Below are 20,962 nucleotides of genomic sequence, written 5' to 3' on the forward strand. Positions count from 1 at the left end.
GCGAGAGCGAGAGAGACAGCGAGAGCGAGAGAGACAGCGAGAGCGAGAGAGACAGCGAGAGCGAGAGAGACAGCGAGAGCGAGAGAGACAGCGAGAGCGAGAGAGACAGCGAGAGCGAGAGAGACAGCGAGAGCGAGAGAGACAGCGAGAGCGAGAGAGACAGCGAGAGCGAGAGAGACAGCGAGAGCGAGAGAGACAGCGAGAGCGAGAGAGACAGCGAGAGCGAGAGAGAGAGCGAGAGAGCGAGAGAGCGAGAGAGCGAGAGAGCGAGAGAGCGAGAGAGCGAGAGAGCGAGAGAGCGAGAGAGCGAGCGAGAGAGCGAGCGAGAGAGCGAGAGAGCGAGCGAGCGAGAGAGCGAGCGAGCGAGAGAGCGAGAGAGCGAGAGAGCGAGAGAGCGAGCGAGAGAGCGAGAGAGCGAGCGAGCGAGAGAGCGAGCGAGAGCGAGTACATTAGAAGTACCATCAATGTTTATAGAAATGTATATGGATTTATTTTGCATGTAACTTTTTTTTCTTATGAATATATATGTATGTTTGTTTCTATTCTGCTATGTACAATGCTTTGGCAGTATGTACCTTTGTATGTCATGCCAATAAAGCAATATGAATTGAATTGAGAGAGAGAGAGATCGAGAGAGAGCGAGCCGTTTTCAAACAACACGAGCGCTGTCTTGCTCTCTCTCCCTCGCGCATATTAATCAATTGACACGATGGTGTCGATGTTTAAATCATTTAAAATGAGAATGTAAGTGTGCTCACCCCATTTTTGTTTGTAAGAAAAAATATCGCAATATATATCGCAGAAAAATAAAATATCGCAATGTCATTTTTTCCCAATATCGTGCAGCCCTAGTTGTTAGGAGACGTGTGACCAAAGAAAACGTTCTAAAATCAGCTCAAAATATCCAACATGATTTTTTTTTTTTATGTTTGGTATTTTCTGTCTAGATGGAATCAAAGTCTGAAGCTAAAAAAAAATTGGAGTATGTGACCATCATACACTTTTTCTGTGGAATCTGTCCACTCAAATCTGCGGACTGCCTCTGACTTTTGGCAACTAGTGTTAGTTTCTACAGACTGTAAATCAGATGAAAATTGTGTAGTGTATTCCAGGCTTTAGACTACGGTTACCACACCTTCAGACATAGTTCAGATATTTTATTTCTTTGTCAGGTTTGTCAGAGAGAACGCAAGTGTGAAATCTCTCAGCAATGTCTGTCGGCAACAACGACTCTAACAAAGCTGTATGTTTACTGCTCCAAAACAGTAATGTTGCTACTTTACTAAGAAGTGTTGTTGAAGTGATATGTAATTGTAACTAAGTCAACAGACCTGCAACTACATAGCTGTGTGTTTACTGAATAATAATAATGGTAGCCCAATGATGGTCTCAATTACTGGAATTTTTTTTTTTTTTTTTACTCTGTTAGTTCCAGCTACTCTTCAGCACAAGACTTTGAGAGGGAGCTCAAGATTGGGCCCATCTACGAGTCGCCCAGGATGTCCAGGCGTAGTCTCCGTCTGCACACCAGCGTGAGTCACTATGGAGACGACAGTCTGCTTGACCCATCTCTTCAGCACAGCGCCTCCTTCAGCTGTGACAAGTAAGTGCAGTATGTCCATAAATATCAGCAGGGAGTTCTTTAGCAAGAATTAGGCCATTAGTTCCATAATACATTTAAATTAAAAAAAAAAAATGTATGCATGAGTGTATGAATGAATAAGGGGTGTTACACTATAATGTATAGTGTACAGTTACACCCCTAATATATAGATGCAGCTACTTATAATTCCACTAGTGGTCCTCTTGCTTGGATCATGAAAAGGGGGTCCTGTTTACAAAGTTTTAATTTGGTTTTTGGGTGTGCTAGAATAGGTTTTCTTCCCAGTCTGTTTCAAACACCCTGTTGGCTAACTTTGGTCATTTTGTTTGACTGTATTGGTAATGACGGAATTGTGACCATAGTTGCTTTTGGGAAACCCCCCCCATGTAGTTCCTTGTTTCAATGAAGTCTCTCCTTCCAAAATTTGAAATCTGCTCTGATTCGTTAGCTTGCCCAGTGTGTTGTGATTGGCGAACTGTTTAGTGCGTGTTCTGGAAATGTCACACCCCTTACCATATCCTCAAGTTTAATCTAGTTGGCTGTTAATATTAATAATGGCGTAAATTTTGCCATACCAGTTTAAGCCCAATTCAGAAAATTCGAATGTTTACGAATGAGGAGCATGCAGAACCTTTGCAAGCATGGATTTTAGGGGACATTTCGGAGTGTTATGGTTTTTATTTTTGTTTTTACAGCCTGTGGTCTCTGGTGCAGCTCAACCATACCTTGTCCCTCTTTTTTGCATATTCCGTGGGCAGGAATTAATTAAATGAGTGACATTGTGACTTCACAGTATCTGGGGCAAGCTTGTAGTAGTCCTTCTGAACCATTTGTTGTAGTTCTTAGTTTTCTGTTAAAGAAAATATCTCCCTTTGGAGTGGAGCTTTGTAACTTTGCAGATCTTTTATTTTCAAGCATGACACTAACTAAAGTTGTAAAAGTGAAAAAGAATCATAGGACCACTTTAAATTGATAGTTCATTTGAAAATTAATATTATCATTTGCTTACCCTCAAGGTTTTTTTTTTTTAATTTTCAGTTTCTTTTCACATAAAATAATAGATTTTGAAGAATGTGGGTAACTAGTTTCTGGTTCCCATTGACTTCCATAATATTGGTTTCCATGCTATGGAAATCAGTGGGGACCAACAGCTGTTTGGTTACCAACATTCTTTAAAATATCCTCATTTTTGCCACACAAGTTGTGTAGTGTATTCCAGCATTGTCACTTGTCCTAAAAAATAATAATACAGCTTTAATGTATCAACAGTATTAGCTAAATAAAAAGAGGCATCAGGAATATGAATCAGTTATATTTTGCTTCTGTTTTCCATCCCCTCTTCTCTTATTTTGTCTTTGTCTGATAGGACACTGAAGAGCAGAAGAGCTCATCACTCTTTTTCAGGGACAATACCGATTATTCAAACTCCGAGGTCTGCTTCCACGTCAATCGTACAGGCCCATAACAGCACCCTGAACAGCTGTGCGCCCAGCGATGCCTCTCTGCTGTCCTCTCTTCTAGAGGAGTCCTCCATACAGGAAAGCACCCTAGTCGACAGCTTTTGGGGTCAGTACCAGCACACTTTCATGATCGCCACGATATGATACTCTTGAGTTGCAATGAACTGAGAATGATAGACAGCTGAAGCATTGATTTGTAATTTTAATTTAAACTTTTTTTTGTTTGTTTGTTTAAGGTTTGGATGAAGACTGTGACATTAAGGGTAAGTGTTCACTCTAGTTTTTTTTTTTTTTAAATATATATATATATATATATATATACACACACACACACAGGTGCTGGTCGTATAATTAGAATATCATCAAAGAGTTTTATTTCACTAATTCCATTCAAAAAGTGAAACTTGTAGATTTCTAAAAACCCTTTCTTTGTATTGGTCTTAAGTAATATTCACATTTTCTGAGATACTGAATTTGGGATTTTCCTTAGTTGTCAGTTATAATCATCAAAATTAAAAGAAATAAACATTTGAAATATATCAGTCTGTGTGTCAGGAATGAATGTAATATAAAATTTTCACTTTTTGAATGGAATTAGTGAAATCAACTTTGATATTCTAATTATATGACCAGCACCTGTATATTTATTTATTATACTTTTATTGGATTTTTATTTTAGAACAGACTATAATTGCACACCACAGCACAGTGGAGGCCAGAACACAGAACTCTACAGCACAGAAAGGCTACATCTGCAAAGACTGCTCCATCACCTCTCCCTCCAAGAACAGCAGTTCCCTTCATAATGCTACTGGGCATCAGGTGTCTTCTACGGAGACACCCAGATCAAACTCCTTTCCAAACACTGCATTATACTGCAGGGACAAGAATCGCAGATATAAGCCAGGTGAGACAGTTTGATAATGCACTATAAAGTGGTGTGTTGCCTAGCTGCAGTTTCCCTCTTTTCCTGCCATTTCAGACACCTTAGATGATGTGGTCACGTTTCTCTTGGTCTCCAGAAAGGGCCTCTCAAAGTGCTTCCGTTCTTTGGATGCTGAGTATTATTGTGCAGGCTTGACTTTGTTTCTGTAGGTGCGATGGGGATGTTGTCTGAGGCGTGCCTTCATAGCAGAAGGAGAATTGCTGCATTTGTATTGTACATATGGACCCTACTGATGCATGTGGCTCTGCTCAAAGGTATCAGCCTTGTTTAGTCTGTAGTTCACCTCTCCAGGCTGTGGATGGTTTTTGGCTGTTTGGGAGTCTGTCTTTTCAGCATGTTTTCACCACCAGAGCCTGAAACTAGCCAATGTTCAGATTAGGTTCTCAATTACAGTGTAAATATTGGAAACATTTTCCATAGTTTCTTTTTACACATCAGATGTCGTCAAGGTTGGGAAACTCTTCTTTAGCCTCTGGAGTATATCTACAGCTGGGATGGTTTAGATGGATTTGGATTTTAGGACTTTGCATGCATGCAGTGTAGCTCTGTACATGTCAAAGCAGCCAATTGGGTTTAGAGGTTCTCCAGAATATCCGTCTCTCTCTGTTCACAGTCTGTCCTGACCACTCCATCACTTTCAGATGTCTTTGATTGTCCGACCTTATCTGTTGATTTAATATCAGTCCATGTTTCTCTAGGCCTGCTGTTATCAGTGTTGCACTGGTGTGTGCGAGTGTGTAAGGGAATCGCTCGCTTCACAATCACTGTGCTGAGGAAGACATTGCGGTCTGTGCAGAAGAAGAGAGCCACCAATGGCTGTGCTAACGGAGGTATTGGTTTTTCTCAGACCCTCTGGTGCCTGGATATCATTTCCACTTATTAACCAAACTATTGTGCACACTGTACAAACAGACAATAGCTTCATCTTAAAGCATTGGAACTCATTTCTGCTCATGATGTCACACTTTAGTGTTTTGATCTTGAAATAACTTGATTTAGGGAATTCTGGAGCCATTTTGTACTAGGTTTTTATAGAAATGTTAGTTCCTAACTTGGCTATTTATTGGTGACGGACACATTTGTTTGCAGCAAACAGTTATGTAAAATGCTGGACCGCGGCTCATTTGTGGCTAGAAAACTCTGAAAAATATTTGGCCACCAATAATCTGGCCCTCAAAACATATGTAGTTAAGGAGCCCTGATGTAAACGGCCCCTTTCTGGTATCCTTGCAGGCATCATACAAAAGATACCTGATTTACCAGCATTTCGTCGTCTTGAAATTGAAGTTGCAATAACGGATATAACTGTCCGTAAACCAGGTTAGTAAGCGGTTTTTATCACAGTGGTCTTATATTAAGAATTATAATATTAAAGTCACCCTAAAGGTGAAATGCATCTTCTATACCACTGAGCCCATTTTATTATTATTTTATGGCACCATATGAACACCAGTGTTCACTCTGGTAGCCTTGGTTAAAATGGCCATCACTTTTCCAAAATATGTGAACTATGTGCATAAATCAAGTACTTTTCACCAAAATAAATGTAAAACTACTTGATCTCCATGGCATGTCGAATTTTATGGTAAATAGTTTCTGGTTGAGGACCCCGTGTGACAATCATTAGGGTTTTTTTTATTATTATATTTTCTCTCTCTCTCTCTCTCTCTCTCTCTCTCTCTCTCTCTCTCTCTCTCTCTCTCTCTCTCTCTCTCGGAGCATCTCTATTTGCATTTGAGCACCTGCCTGTACCTTTGTCTTTTGTAAATTCAGTCCCTTAGTGAAAGTTTGTGTCCGGAGTGCCAAATGTAAATCATCTTCTGCTATCCTATTACACGTGAACAATCATTTCTGATAAGCCCTTCTCACCCTCTATCACTAACCAGCTGTTTTAGTCTCTTCCTTGTTGTTTGTCCTCCTTTCTTTCCTACAGCCACCATAACTTCAAACTTTTTTTCCCCTTCCAGATGTTTCTTCGAAGCATGATTACACTGTGCATAAACAAATGCCCCTGTCCACCATGAGCACTGCCTTGGTTACATGCAAATCTCTTTTGTTGGAGTCTGTCTGTGCAGAGCTGGGATTGGAGCAATGTACCAGCCTTCTCCTGTATTGTGAAGGACTCTTGGTTTTATCTGATGTTTGTTTGTTTTTCTGTTTTTCATCATAGGCAATGAGAAATACTACAACAGTATGAGTGTTAAAGAGGTAGTGCTGCAAAAGGAACGACCGAAGATTAGTGGCATACTATGTAAGTACACATTTGACTTTAAGATATTTTCCTACTTCAAATCATTAGGTCTTCATGTTTAAAGTTATGTACTCTTAAGGTTATGTAAGTGATTACATTTTTTAATGTTTTGTCTGTTATCCTTTTAGTTTTGCCAATTAATCATGCTGACTTAAGTACCTTTCATTTGGTCAATCACTACAGCAGTATTCCTTATTTCCATTGAGAATGCAATCATATGCATTCTGAGGTGATTTTAAAATTCTAAATTACATAAATCATAATTGTAATCACTACATCAAATCGCTTGTGCATTTCTCACAATCAGTGCTTTTTTCATGTCACTGTAAGCTGCCACTTATGTGGTTCCAATTAACTAGGATTGATTGATTGATTAATTGGCCAAATGTAAGGGATCTTAGATTTATATATCAGTGTAGATTTAAATACAAATTAAATGGCTATCTGCCATCCCCATTGTGTGCTCCTCTGTGGTTTAAAACTGTTTTTCAACAGCCTAGTTCAAATTCTATCTTGGAATGAAGCTTCCTTGGTAGAGTCACTACCTCATAAATACTTGTTCTAGTACCGGGGTGTCCTGGACGGTTGGGACCCTGCAGAACTTTTTCAAACTTGCTCCAACATTCCATGCAGTTTTCAAATAAGCCTTAAGGATCTTATTAGTTTGTTTAATTATGGTTGAATCTAAACTTTGCACTGCTCTGGTTCTCCAGGAATTGAGTTTGACACCCCAGCTCTAGTAGATGTACAGTACAGGCTCAACGTGTGCAAGCTTCTGCATATAGCATCTGTTTAAAGATGTCTACATTGGTGGCTGTCATGGTGAACTTAAGAACACAACAAATGCTGTAGGAGTCGAACTTTAACACACCAGTTAATTCTTTTCATCCATACACTGGTTTTAACAGGTGATGACTGCAAAAAGAAGGATAATTTTTCAACAGACACTCCGTCCTCCCAGGAAGAGAGGCCTGTAGGGTCCTTATGGTGGTACAAAGTTTCTACAGGTTATATACTCATCACTTACCCTCAATCCTGGTCATTCTAAGAGCTTCTGGTTTGGAAATAGTTTGCAAGCCAGTTAATGCTGCTGTAAGCTCCTTCCCTGCATTGATGCTTTTCAGGTTGTGGTCAAGTGTATTTTGTTCCCAGGCAGGTGTGGGCTTCAGTGAAGAGCTTTCAGATGACCTGGCATGGCCTGCATTTGCTTCCTTTTCTTTTCCTTAAACTTTCTGTGGCTCTGAATCCATGTAGGAATCTTTCCTCCTCACTTGTAGTTATAGTAGCTCTTTTTATGTACGTGTGTGTATTTTTTTTCCTCCAGTTTTCCTCCCAGGAACTTTTTTATTTTTTTACATGCATCTCCTTTTGTTCAGTAGTCCTGATATAGCTCTTGTTAACATATACAGTGGGATCCAAAATCGTAGATAGCAAAATATTGAAAATTGAAGTTATGAGATTCAGTATGCTGCACTATTGAAGTCAGTAATCAAATGTAACCAAATTAGTGACCTAGGTTTTTTTTTTTTTTTTTTTTTGTCCAAATTTGTCAGATTTTCTCTAGTGGTATCAATTTCTGGACCCTACTGTATGTGTCATCTACTCTAATTTAGGAGGTTTTTTTTTTTTTTTTTTACACTGAATGAATACTACACTATGAAAAATGCAGTTTCTCAGCTTTTAGAAAATCTCTTTTGTGTTTGTGACCTCTTGCTGTGCACCCTAACCCTGCTATGTGCAAATCCACAGTCTCTACTCACACTTTACTCTGTGTTTGTTTTCAGGGAGGACTACCTCAGGAAGCTTCTTATGGCTTGTCGATTTCTTTTCAAAGTGAGTTTGCACTCTTTTCCAACTGATTCATTCTGCTTGTCCAGTGTGGTTTACATAAAGCTTAATTTGGTTAATTTCATAATTTGAGCATTGCTAGAGTGTTAAAGTATGATGTGACAAACAATATTTAACCTGTCCTTGTTCTCTCTTCCAGGTGTCTACCTATGCTTTCGAAAGTCCTATTTCTAGCAACTTTCCTTCTGTTTCTTGGTGAGCTAGCTGTTCATGACTGACTATAGGTCTAAAAGGAAATAAGATTCAGCATCGTCACACTTATTTTTTTTCACCTGTTTCTTCTGTGCCGTTTCTAATAGCTCTGTGCTACTGGGGGCCATCCGGACTGTTAGCCATGCTGCCTTCTGCTAATGTGATGGTGTGGAAGGACGCCTCCTATGTCACCCCTTCAACCACCTCCATGCGTGACTCAGAGGAGGGACAGACACCCCCTGACACAAACACTCAGGTAGTATTTACCTTTCAGCATATTACTACTTTATTGTAGCCTGCTATATTAACTAACTTTCTATCAATGCAAAAATGTGAAGGTGATTGTCTGTTACTGTGTCTCTCTCCACCCAGAGGCCCTCAGTTCTGTTGTCTTCATCAGTAGAGGCAGAGAGGTTGATGCGTTTAGAAGACAACTTGTCTCAGCTGTGGGATCGAGTAACGGGGGGTTTGCTCAGGCAGGAGGAGCAGCACACTGAAGTGCTCAGTCTCTATAACACCCTGCGCTCAGAGCTTCACAGTCACACAGACCGAGAGAGTCTGGGCCAGTGGATTGGAGATCTGCTGGAGGAGAGATTCAGCCTCCTGATAGGCGACGTGCAGAAAGAGGACAAGGACACACAACAGGTGATGACCTCACATTATCTGTGATTAAAAAAAAAAAAATACTACAGAGTTTTAATAACCACCCTTTTAAATGCAATGCTTTTTAGACTCGGTAGCAGTCGTTTATCAGTAAATGCTCATCACAGACGTGGACGACTTAACATATTTGAAAAACTAAGGCAGATATGCTGTATGAATTGAAATTAACATGCAAACATGAGTCACTGAGAGAAATTGTTTAACATTTTAAAATACAGATTCATGAATATTGGGGGCTCGGGTTTTTATATGGTTACCAGTTTAACTGCATCTGTTGTCATGTTTAATATCAGTAGCATTTTGTAATATCTTTAATCTTCAATTCTCTGTCTCTGTAGCATCAGGAAAAGCATGCAGAAGCACGTCAGTCAGAGAATACTCGGCTCGCTGAAGCTGAGGCTCTGCTTCAGACATTAGCACGCAAAACTGAGGTGCGAAACTCAGATTATACAATGAACACAAGATGCTTTATTATTAGCATGCAGGGTTTTGTTTTTGTCAGTGGAAACCAGTAAAGTTAACTTTGGGCCGAAGTTTACATGCCTTTTGAATGACATAACTTCAATGATAAAATAAGTCATTTGAGCTAATTCAGCCTGTCTGTCTGACTCGTTTAATTTAGGAGTTGCAAAGAAAACAAGAACCTGGTTTTAGAAAAATTCCTGAGGCTGAGGCGCCTGCCCCTGATCCACACAGGTCATTGTTTAATCTGGTTTAAAGGGTCAACTGTGAATGTCTCTCAATCATTAAAGTAATATTCTTATACTTCATGTAAACTGTTGTAATTTGTGTCTGATCTCTTCAGTGAGGACGCTGAGAGTAGCTCCAGTGAGGTTTTGCTGGCAGAGGTGAGGCGGCTAGAGGAGGCTTTGCAGCGCATCAGAGATGATGTGCAGGGACTGATGGGATGCAGAGACAAGTGTGAGCAGCTGGATTCCCTTTCAATCTCAGTACGTGCTCTCTTCATCATCTGTAGTGGTTGCAGGGTCTGGTTTTCATTCCTGACATTTTAACAACCTTATTTAGCCCTTATAAAGCATTTACCTGGAGGAAATCAATTTAAAAAAAAAGCATAATTTTTAGTATGGGGGGGGGGGGCTTTGAAAAAGTGGCAGGCTTATTAGAATGCTTAATTTAATGTGTATTTTTTATGTTAAGCGAGAACCATATAAACAACTATTTTGGCATTGTTACATTTTTTTAATCTATTAATTGTGACTTAACAAATAATTAAGGTAAGCGAGACAAACTGAACTTTTACTTTACCCCTCTTTGGCCTGTAGTTCACATGGTAATAAGACTAAATAGTCAAAAGTTGTTAAGGAGGAGAAATCCACATTTCATTCTGCTTCCACTTTTTGATGAACCATTGCAGCTCCAACAGAGTTTATTCAAGTAAATGTAAAAGTAAAAGAGTAAAACTTTTGTTAGGAAAAGAATATGTAGGTTTCATAAATTTGGACCGCTTTTAAAAAGTTTCTTTTAATTAGTATTGATACTTGTAAATTTCATATGCTCTTAATTTCTTATACAGATATAGGCATAGAAGCTCAAGTATCATTTGACATTTTTAAAGAATATACCACTATTTTTAAATGAGAAGTGTGGTAGTAATATGGTTAAAAAAAAAATCAGACGTCCTCAGGTAATCTCAGGCCCAACTGTGTAACTCATGGCACATTATTTCTCAAGAGCTCAATTCCTTTTTTTCTCTCCATGCATGAGTGACTGACTGTCAGGAAGTTACTTGGCCGGAATTTCTAAATCCTCTGCTTTTGAAGAACAGTCCTGATGTTTGCAGTCACATATTAAAGTGGATAAAATGAGATTACAAATAAACAAGTTCTCATAACTGCTGGATCTGCTCTTCACAGGTATCCGAACAGGTGGAGAGGGAAATCAGGTCTCTGTTTTATGGCAGTGACCGAGAGGAAGAGTTGGAGTTTCCTAAATCTCTCCTGCAGTGGTTCTCTGATCACTTTGTGAGCACCACTGAAATGCAGGCTTCGCTCGGCACTCTGGAGAACAGCATTCTGGGTAACCTGTCCCTTCAGGTAGAGGAGGGCCAGTCACCTTCTAAAGAGACGATCACCCAAACTGTACGACAAGCCACAGGGGAGGCAGGCCTCTCGGAGGAAGTAAGCTTTTAAGAACTTGAGTATTTTAATAAATTAATAACTCTGTATAGTCAGATATATGTAATGCTACTTTTGTGTGGTTTTGATTTTCCACAGCATGTACAGTTGATTGTCAACAATGCAATGAAGCTTTATTCTGAAGACCGCACTGGTCTGGTGGACTATGCATTGGAATCTGGAGGTATAGTAATGGTCTTATCTGTGTCTGCATTTTAAATAATTTTTAAAGTTGTTTGTTTAGCTGTAGGAACGTAAAACAATTAAGATTTTTTTCTGCATGTCGTGACTATTAGCCAATGTCAGAGAACTGTTAATTACTAACTTGTTGGCTTAAAATCTCAGGGTGGAGTTCAAATTAGTATAGTAAATAGAACCTTGTAGGGATGGGACGGTATGAAAATTTAATATCACGATTATAGTGACTAAAATTATCACGATTATCAATATTATCACGGTTTTGTTGAAACGAGATGAAAGTGTTCACAAATAGTTGATGCTCACACTGAAAACATTTCAGCAAGTTTTATATTTAATAATCAACAAACAACTAATAAAACAAGCAACTCTATGCACTTAATTTAAAGAAAGATTAAATTCTGTGGCATTTCCTTCCTTACAATGAAAAGTGTAGAAGCATAGAAAAGCATAGAAAAGTCACTGACTTTCGCCATTCCTTCTCGGAAAAAAAAACAAAAACATTGTGCGCTGCGCTTGCGTCAGACTGTTGCTGGCTGGACATGATTTAATAGTGAGTTATTAAAACCGCGATAATCAAACACGGTTTTAATGATAATTCATTTTTAAACGATATTACTAACCTTCAGCACATTTTATCACGGTTATCAATAAAACCGGTTATCGTCCCATCCCTAGAACCTTGTCATAAGAAATAACATGAATTTGCACATTTTAATGTGTTTGAAAGATAAAAGCCTTCCAAAAACAGTAATGCATGGTTAAATAACCCACTGAGTGATTATTATGAATGTTAGTTTACTAGCAATAGATGCAGTGTTGAAATGCTGAGAAAATACTTTGAATTGAAATTATTTTTGTAAAGCAAGTGGTAAAATGCAACCCTCTATGGACACCTTGGCAGTAGTGGTGGGCATAGATTAATTTTTTTAATCTCCCTGTAATCTTGGAATTAATCTAGATTAAAATGGCTCATTTGAATTCTGCCGAAGGCATTCAGAATATGTGTGCTACCCAAATAAAATAATGACTAAAAGCAACTAAGCCTTTGAGAACGGTTTTCAAGACAGGTGGTGCATTAGACCAGGGGCTCATCTCCTGTTTCCAAAATGCGTCACAAACTGCTTTAAAGCTGTAAACGAATTCCACATTGCACAAGGTGCAAACAACTTTATGCCTGTTTCACACATAATCCGTCTGCAGTGCGTCAATCATTTTTTTATATTTTTTTTTTTTTTTTTATCGCCCGATAAGAGTCTCCCGTTAACACAGCTAGTGTTGTCACGATACCAAAATTGTTTTGATACCAATACCTAGTCAAGAATTGCGATTTCGATACTTTTCCTGAAAAGGGAAAATACACTCATAAAATCACAGATGTGCTTTATTTTAAAACCGGGACAACATTCTAATCATATAACACACTAAAAAAATGAACATATGAACAGCAGATAAATTAAACATTTGAACAAAATATGAAATATCAAAATATAAAAAATAAAATAGAGCAATGACATTCAAGGTAAAGCGAGAATAAATTTAGCAGCATTATCTCAGTTATCATAAGAAACATAAGAGTAATGTATCTTGATTCTGAACTTTGAATAAGAATATGAACAGTGATTATATTAAACAATGTTTCTGAACTCAGAAGATTAAATGTCAAAAGAATCAATTTAAGCAATGGCATTCAAGTAAAAAAAAAAGAAAATGTGCAATTAGCATCAATATCTCAGATATTGTAACTTATTCTGTCAGTTATTCTGTAACTCAGCCAGTGAGCTTTATTTAGCGTCATCTTTTTCTACCAGTTGTGGACCGGCGGCCACAGTATCACTTGTGCTCGTACATGCAACCTAGTGATGCGCGGGTCCGGTTTTTTTCCAACCCACGGGTCCCACTTTTATGAAATTATTTGGCCCGACGCAGCCCGCAAATAAAGTACAATTTCTTTACCCACCCCAACCCACGCATCGGGGACATCACGGAAGATACGTTGCTACTAGACTCATATTTCTCGTTCACTGAAGTTCCTCCCTCCACAGCAGCGCGCGAGCACGGCGCTATTAGCAGCGCATGCGCAGCTCGTGAACAGATCTGTGAACTGTTTCATCCTGTCAAAGAGTTACTCAAGATGTGACGGAGCATGTGATTTGTTGAATGTAGTGAACGAATCCACCCTTCACTGAACGAGATCGAGTGATCTTCTCGTTCGTGATTGAAATGAGTGAGTATACAGGGTCAGTGAGCCAAGCATGTAAATCTCGATCAGCAATCAGCAGATACAAAGCGCAGTTATAGGAGCTGTGCAGATACGCTCGTTTTCATATTTAGCATACAGAACATAACTCCACGTTTAATCCCAGATTAATGTGAATATTATATATGATGACCAAACAATTAAAATGTTAATTATGCAAGAAAACCTTGTGCTTTGTTCATCTGAACAACCTATTTAAACTATTTAATGCGATTATGCACACATTTTAGTAAAGCCAAATCAGTTTAGTAAAGCCACTAATGCAGCCATCTCGCTGTAGTGCTTTTTTGCTGCTAGTGTGAGGAGAAAAAACACAGACATCCATAGGGAGGCACTGGAAGCATGTGTTGCACACACCAACATGAAATGCGTCTCTTACAAATCTGGAACGCAGTCATTCTTTGAAGTATCGATACTAATAAATTTAGGAATCGTGACGTTTTTAATTTCCGAGAATCGCGATACTTTTGAAGTATAGGTGCACCGTGCAACAATAAACGCAGCACGTAAACGGTAATGCTTTCTCTTGGTTCTTGGTTCTAAATAAATGCGACTTATAGTCCAGTGCGACTTGTTTTTGTTTTTTTTTCTCGTCATGACGTATTTTTGGACTGATGCAACTTATACTCAGGTGCGACTTGTAGTCCGAAAAAAAAGTACTTAATTTTTGGAATCTGATTATGTAATCAGTTACTACCATCACAGTGTGCAGATATTAGATGAGTCCCAAAAACACCTACCGTGTACTTACACTACTGAGTATTGTCATCAAGTGGACACTTTTTTTTATTTTTTTTATTTCCTCTCTCTCTCTCTTTCTTTCTCACTCCCGACTGTGCATTTTTCACCCCTGTGCAACTTTTTGGAAACTACAGTGGTCAAATTAAAAACAAACTATTATGATCTATGTACTTGTTTAGCTATGCTTGTGAGGGCAAAATGTCCTCACTTATGTATCATGACAACTGACAAGTGAGGGCATTTTTCTTGTCATCTCGAGTTTAAAAGGCTCATAAATCAACAGTTTTTATTTAAATCCAGTGTTTTGCAGCGTTTTAGGTTTTTTTTTTTTTTTTTTTTTTTTTTTTTTTTTTTGTCTGAATGTTGTCTGCTTTGCCACAATAGCTGTTTTATTGAAATGGTTTTTCATCTTGGGAGGATAGCACATGTCTGAAAAATCAAGATGGTAGTACAGAATCACCCAATTCTTTATAATTATGAGTAGCAGTCTTGCAGATATTTCTGCAGCTTGATATGTGGGTGCCTGGATGGTGTAGTGAATTTGAATGTTTCTTTGTGTCCGTAGGAGGCAGCATCATAAGCACACGCTGTTCAGAGTCCTTTGACACCAAAACAGCACTGCTGAGTTTGTTTGGCTTCCCGCTGTGGTACTTCTCACAGTCAGCACGGGTTGTCATACAGGTTTGATAGATTTCAGAATTCTGATTTATATTCATCTGCATTTATTTGTAAAGTTAAGCATGACTTTAATAGTAATTTCTCTCCTTTCTTAATCTCGTCATTCTTTTGTCCCTGCAGCCAGATGTGCATCCTGGGAACTGCTGGGCGTTTAAAGGATCACAAGGTTATCTGGTGATTGGGTTATCCATGAAGATTTTGCCTACAGCCTTTTCTCTGGATCATGTGCCCAAATCCCTGTCGCCCACTGGCAGCATCAGCAGTGCCCCACGAGAGTTCAGTGTATATGTGAGTGCACATGAAATCTCGACTAATGAATATAATATTTTAAAAATTATTTGATAAATATTGCAGAGCAGAGTTTTCAGCAACAGTTTACTCCTGGTTTTGGTCTCATGATCCTTGAAGTCATCCTAATATGCTAATATGGTGCTCAGTTACAATAATGTTATTGTTGAAAACTGTTATACATCCCATTCAATGCATCTTTTCTGAATAAAAGTAGTTTTTTTTTTTTTTTTTTGGTGCAAAATAATAACTGTTCTCAACATTGATAATCAGTGTTTCTTGAGCTCCAAATTGAAATATGACAATGATTACTGAAGGATCATGTGACGCATGATGCTGAAAATTCAGATTTATCAAAATAAATTTGGTTTTAAAATTAACATAGAAAACAATTCTGTTAAATTTGATTATTTAACAATACTACTCTATTTGTTTTTCTGTATTTTTGATAAAATATAGCTTTTGTGAGCGTAAGAGACTTACTTTGTCTTTTTGGATGGTGCTTTATATACACAAAATTTTCCCATCAGTTTTAAGCTATTCTTTCCTTTTCATATTCAAAACCAGAATGTTCAGATCACATTCAGTATTTTATTTAATATCCATCATTTTCCAAACCTAGATTCCACAATTTGAAATGTCTTGATATTTCCAGGCATGTTGAAAGTTAAATGTTGACTTCTTCTCTTAACTTCCTATCCCTCTCTTCTGTTTTATTAAAGGGTCTTGATGAGGAGCAGCAGGAAGAGGGGCAGTTACTCGGACAGTTTGTTTATAATGAAGATGGAGATGCTCTTCAGACCTTCTTAGTGTCTGTAAGTATCAACCAAACACGTTTTTCAGTAACTGATTGACTGATGGCTTCTTGTAACATTATGCTGCTAAACAAATTCATAAATGACAAAAATAGCCAATACAGTGGAATATTTGAAAAAGAAAAGGACGTTTGTTAATGTGGAAGGTGGTGTTGCATCATCTACCAGCAAAGTTTTATTTATTTGTAAACTTTAATGGATTGCCTAATTCTGTGTGTCTGTCTGCCCCAAGGAGGAGGTCTCGAGAGGTTTTCAGATCATTGAGATGAGAGTGCTGTCTAACTGGGGTCATCCTGAATACACCTGTTTGTACCGTTTCCGGGTTCATGGGAAGCTTGTTGATGAATGATTTGCAAGCGCTTAAGATATTGTCTGTCACTCATGCACAGAGGGAAAAAAAAGGAATTGAGCTCTTGAGAAATAATGTGCCATGAGTTACACACTTGGCCCTGAGATGACCTGAGAACGTCTGATAAAGGATTGCATGCTGGTACATGTACTGTAAGGCCTCAGGGCCAGATTCAGCACTTGCACTCATCTGAAACATCACACTGTTTCCGCTATTGTTAGTCATCAGGGTAATGCTTATTTTTTTTTCTTGATATTTATTATTATAATAATACGACCCTATCTGTCAGAATTGTCACCAGCAAAAAATGCATTGACTAGCTGTGCTACAAACAAACCTGTAAAGAAATGTATTTTAGACTAAATGTAAATGTTTATAAAGTTATTTTTTTTTTTTTTCATTATTTGTTTTTCTTTTTTTTGCTAGCTGATAGCAAATGGCTGGAGAAAAATCGCAATTTGTGTATGTTGATATAAGTGAGATTGGATTGTGTGTTTTTGTAAATGCTTTTCATGATCTTTATCCAGAGTATTTTGCAATTGCCATGTGAACTTCATAGGTTGGCCTTTCAAATAAAATTCTAATTTTTTATTATTTTAAAAAAGGACTGGATGCATTCATTATTATGAATATTGTTTCCCAGAAATTGTTCCCCCAAAAAAAGTTTAAATTTGAGTGTATTACAAATGTAAGAAATTACAGTAAAAATACAACACCATACAGCTGTTCGCTGCATACTATACAACATACCATAGTGTTGTCCTTGTTAAATGTTCTCCAGTTTAGCACAGTGAAGGACAGCGTATGTAAACATAAGCTGAACTAAACCCTGATATCAAGGCTGGCATCCAAAAATGAAAACATCCTCACAGACGAGGGACATTTTAGAACTGTGATCTCTAGAAAAAATGCACAACAAAATAAGCACATTAAAAGTGAACATTAGAATATATGCACACAAAATATATGCATCTAGATGTGGAATAGGTGTATTAATATGTATTTCGAAAAAGGTGTATCTAAAAATCGTAAACATTGCACTTTTTAAAAATGGACAAAATTGCCCTTATGTAAACATGTCCCTATCATGTATGTGATAAGGAATTTAAAAAAAAACGAATGAAATGTTTTTTTCTTCTACTGAAGTGTGGGCCCCATATTCTTACTAGCCTATACGAGCTATAAAAGCCTGATGTATCAAATGTGATACAAAACACGTATGCTATGCAAACTTGACACCTAGACATTTTTCTGTTTTAATTCACTCCTTTTTAAAATATGAAATATCTGATAGTTACATGAAAGTTTTCATCATAACGTTAATGTTAGAAATCACAATCAGGTTTAGAGCATAGACTGTATAAGGGTTTAGTACGGTGGCCTAGTGGTGCACAACACAACGACATTAAAAAAGCAAACATAAGCTCACAACACAACGACATTAAGCCACAACACAAATACATTAAGCCACAACACAACGAAATTCTCACAACACAAATACATTAAGCCACAACACAACGAAATTCTCACAACACAACGACATTAAGCCACAACACAAATACATTAAGCCACAACACAACGAAATTCTCACAACACAACGAAATTAAGCCACAACACAAATACATTAAGCCACAACACAACGAAATTCTCACAACACAACGAAATTAAGCCACAACACAAATACATTAAGCCACAGCACAAATACATTAAGCCACAACACAACGAAATTCTCACAACACAACGACATTAAGCCACAACACAAATACATTAAGCCACAACACAACGAAATTCCCACAACACAAATACATTAAGCCACAACACAACGAAATTCTCACAACAAAACGAAATTAAGCCACAACACAACGAAATTAAGCCACAACACAAATACATTAAGCCACAACACAACGAAATTCTCACAACACAACGAAATTAAGCCACAACACAACGGAAGTGCTCCCGACCACTAGGGGGCAGTGTTGAAAGTTAAACACCGATATTTCATCGAGACGTATGTGTAACTTAATATGTGTAATCGATTTTTAAATGAAAAACGTGTTTTTTTTAATGTTTTGATATCCTGATAATCTTAATGTATCGATTCATGAATCGAGCAAAAAATAAATTGATAATATTTGGACCGTTTAGCTCTGCTCTTGTACACAATGTTTTTCCTCAGGGGGGCTTATGTAAATCCGGTGCTGTGCGGGGAAACCATTGCTCTTTCTGTCTCTCTCTTTCTGTAGAGCTTTCAAATTGACAAGAGGAGAAGATTTTTCATCTTACAAGAACTTCCCCTGATGACTGTTAATGAATTTCATCGCGCGGAGAAGGGCATTAAACGTTACATCAACAACTTTAGGGTGAGTATTGTTCTATCGTCTTCTAGCAAATCTAGCTAATAAGGCTGGATAACGCTGCTGCACTGACTTGATCAGCTCAAAAATAGCAGGGCTAAGTTAGAGTTTAGCTTTAAACTCCGTCCACCTCATCTTTTTATAACTCGTAAGAGATAGTAGAAATAACAGCAGGACTCCCGGTAATCCACGTTGATTTGCATCGGTGGTTCTGATAGGTGTTTGCTGTGATATAAACTTCTTCACTTGATATAAAGTATTTTAAATACTGTTGCCATTTTTAGATTGCCATGTATCGTAATAAATCTTAAAGGACCGTTCACACCAAACTATAAAGAAAACGATAAAGATATTTAGTTTTAAAAATCGTTCTCACTATTTAAAAAAAGAGTCCACACCACAGCTATAATGATAAAGAAGAGAAACAATATCATTGGAATTAAGAACTATTTTTTTCCAGCTGATGAACGATTAAAAACATTGACAGCCAATCAGAATCCTGCTATAACGAGCTCGAGAATGTAAAGCAGCTGACAAGCGTGTGCACGCTTAGAATAAACAGATTATATCGTTCGCTGCTGTGGACTCTATCGTTATCTTAATAGTTATCATTCATTGTGTGAACGGGGCTTTAGTCTGACAGTTATTGTTATATTTTCAAATTATATTATCTGTAACCTGAAGCTTGAATTAATTGTTCACATTTATATAGCAGTTTTCCAGGGATCCCCAACACAAGCATGATAAAGCTATTCAGTAAAAAGCAAAAACGATCAGAAATGGTTAAGAGAGATAGGGACATCCTTTGAAATATTACTGATCTCTTTACAGTCTATTGGCATGTTTGTAACATTATATAAAATATTAATTATTTGTCAATTTATTTTACATATAGAGTAATTTACAATGTAATAATTTAAAATGCAACTGAAAGTAATTCCAAATGTATCTGAAATCAATTAAATATGTAAACCAATGTTATTATCTTCACAGATTGTTTTAACGGACTCCCATTCATACTGTTGCAGCACTGTAGCAGACAGCACACTATTCAGAACTGAGAATCAGTGCAGTTCCTCCTGTACAGAGCTGCACTGAAGGGAGCAGAGCTGGCACAAACCTAGAACAATGGTAAGTAAGAGAATTATCAAATTCTTTAATGTATGACATAATTAATAAACTTTGATTAATAACATTAACACGCCCCATTGGTATGCTTAGAGAATTAAGCCAGGTCCTGTCAGTGGGATGGTGGTCCTGTTTTCAAGAGAGGAAACTCGCTGAGTGGTTAAGGTAGGAGGAAAGTGTCTAATATTGATACATCATCTTTTCATATCTTGCTTTTATTCATAATGTATAACATGCCTATTTGATTAGCCCTAACAGAAAAAAGACAAAAACACAATCATAATGATTATGGCTCTATTCATTATGCATGCAACTTGTAATGATGGTGGAAATTTTTTATTTTTCTTAATGGTCAATTTACACTATACCTTTGTTTTTCATCTCAGGAGAATGTTTACAGTGATGTCACCAGTGATCTGCCTGACCTAGCAGTCCTCCAAGTGGCAGAAGTGTTATAAAAATATAGTAACACACCATTACACTGTCATAGTTATTAGTATTTGTATTTTACATAACTATTAAAACTGTATCAAAGTTTAAAAAATTTAATTGTGGATATTTACATGTTTACACTACACTGGTGAGCAAGAAAACATATTAAAATTACATATATTTGCACTTACATAATATTTAATTTACATTTTATATTGTAGTCTGTACAAATAAAACCAAATGAATCCATCCCAAGTTTTTTGTGTAAGGCCAGATCTCTCTGTGGAAGATCGACTGAAAGGTGGACCATGAAGAGGGGGAACTCATCGAAGGGCTGCAGAGACTGACACTGTCAAAATAAATGTTAAATAATTATGATACATGCATGTAATGTGTGCATCAACATTTTCTTTCTCTGTCACAAACAATACAATATCAATATTTACCATTGCATTGCTTGTTATTCCAACTTCTCTCCTCGCTGTAGCTGTCCTTGCTCTGGTCTCACGAACCATGTGGAATGCAGGTTCAATAACTCTCCAAATGACCATTAAATGGATCTACTTCTCAAATCTAGATTGGATGAGACATGTTTTCAGAAAATACACACGAAACAATGTA

General features: G+C 37.5%; 1 protein-coding gene across 3 annotated transcripts; it reads left to right on the forward strand.

Annotated features, from left to right (window-relative positions):
• The first annotated feature begins 1,424 nt into the window (after positions 1–1,424).
• On the forward strand, positions 1,425–16,801 carry LOC132121286 (SUN domain-containing protein 1-like). Of its 3 annotated transcripts, XM_059530547.1 has the most exons (20): positions 1,425–1,603; positions 2,970–3,169; positions 3,300–3,326; positions 3,743–3,970; positions 4,159–4,263; positions 4,708–4,839; positions 6,180–6,260; positions 8,045–8,093; positions 8,248–8,303; positions 8,408–8,556; positions 8,673–8,945; positions 9,302–9,394; positions 9,586–9,659; positions 9,769–9,913; positions 10,838–11,101; positions 11,198–11,282; positions 14,863–14,978; positions 15,096–15,263; positions 15,986–16,078; positions 16,311–16,801. In XM_059530547.1, the coding sequence occupies exons 1-20, from the start codon at positions 1,500–1,502 to the stop codon at positions 16,425–16,427; spliced, it is 2,559 nt and encodes an 852-aa protein (XP_059386530.1). In that variant the 5' UTR covers positions 1,425–1,499; the 3' UTR covers positions 16,428–16,801. The 3 variants fall into 3 exon arrangements, with proteins under 3 accessions (XP_059386530.1, XP_059386528.1, XP_059386529.1); XM_059530545.1 differs by lacking the exon at positions 4,708–4,839 and having other exon boundaries at positions 1,434–1,603; XM_059530546.1 differs by lacking the exons at positions 4,159–4,263; positions 4,708–4,839 and having other exon boundaries at positions 1,434–1,603.
• Positions 16,802–20,962: the final 4,161 nt, after the last annotated feature.

This window comes from Carassius carassius, chromosome 39 (genome assembly GCF_963082965.1).
Source record: "Carassius carassius chromosome 39, fCarCar2.1, whole genome shotgun sequence".
Lineage (NCBI taxonomy): Eukaryota > Metazoa > Chordata > Actinopteri > Cypriniformes > Cyprinidae > Carassius > Carassius carassius.

Coding starts and splice junctions, on each gene's coding strand:
- LOC132121286 (XM_059530547.1), top strand. CDS start 1,500: ATGTCCAGGCGTAGTCTCCGTCTGCACACCAGCGTGAGTCACTATGGA. Junction 3,327..3,742: donor TGAAGACTGTGACATTAAGG/GTAAGTGTTCAC, acceptor TTTTTATTTTAG/AACAGACTATAATTGCACAC. Junction 11,283..14,862: donor CTATGCATTGGAATCTGGAG/GTATAGTAATGG, acceptor TTGTGTCCGTAG/GAGGCAGCATCATAAGCACA.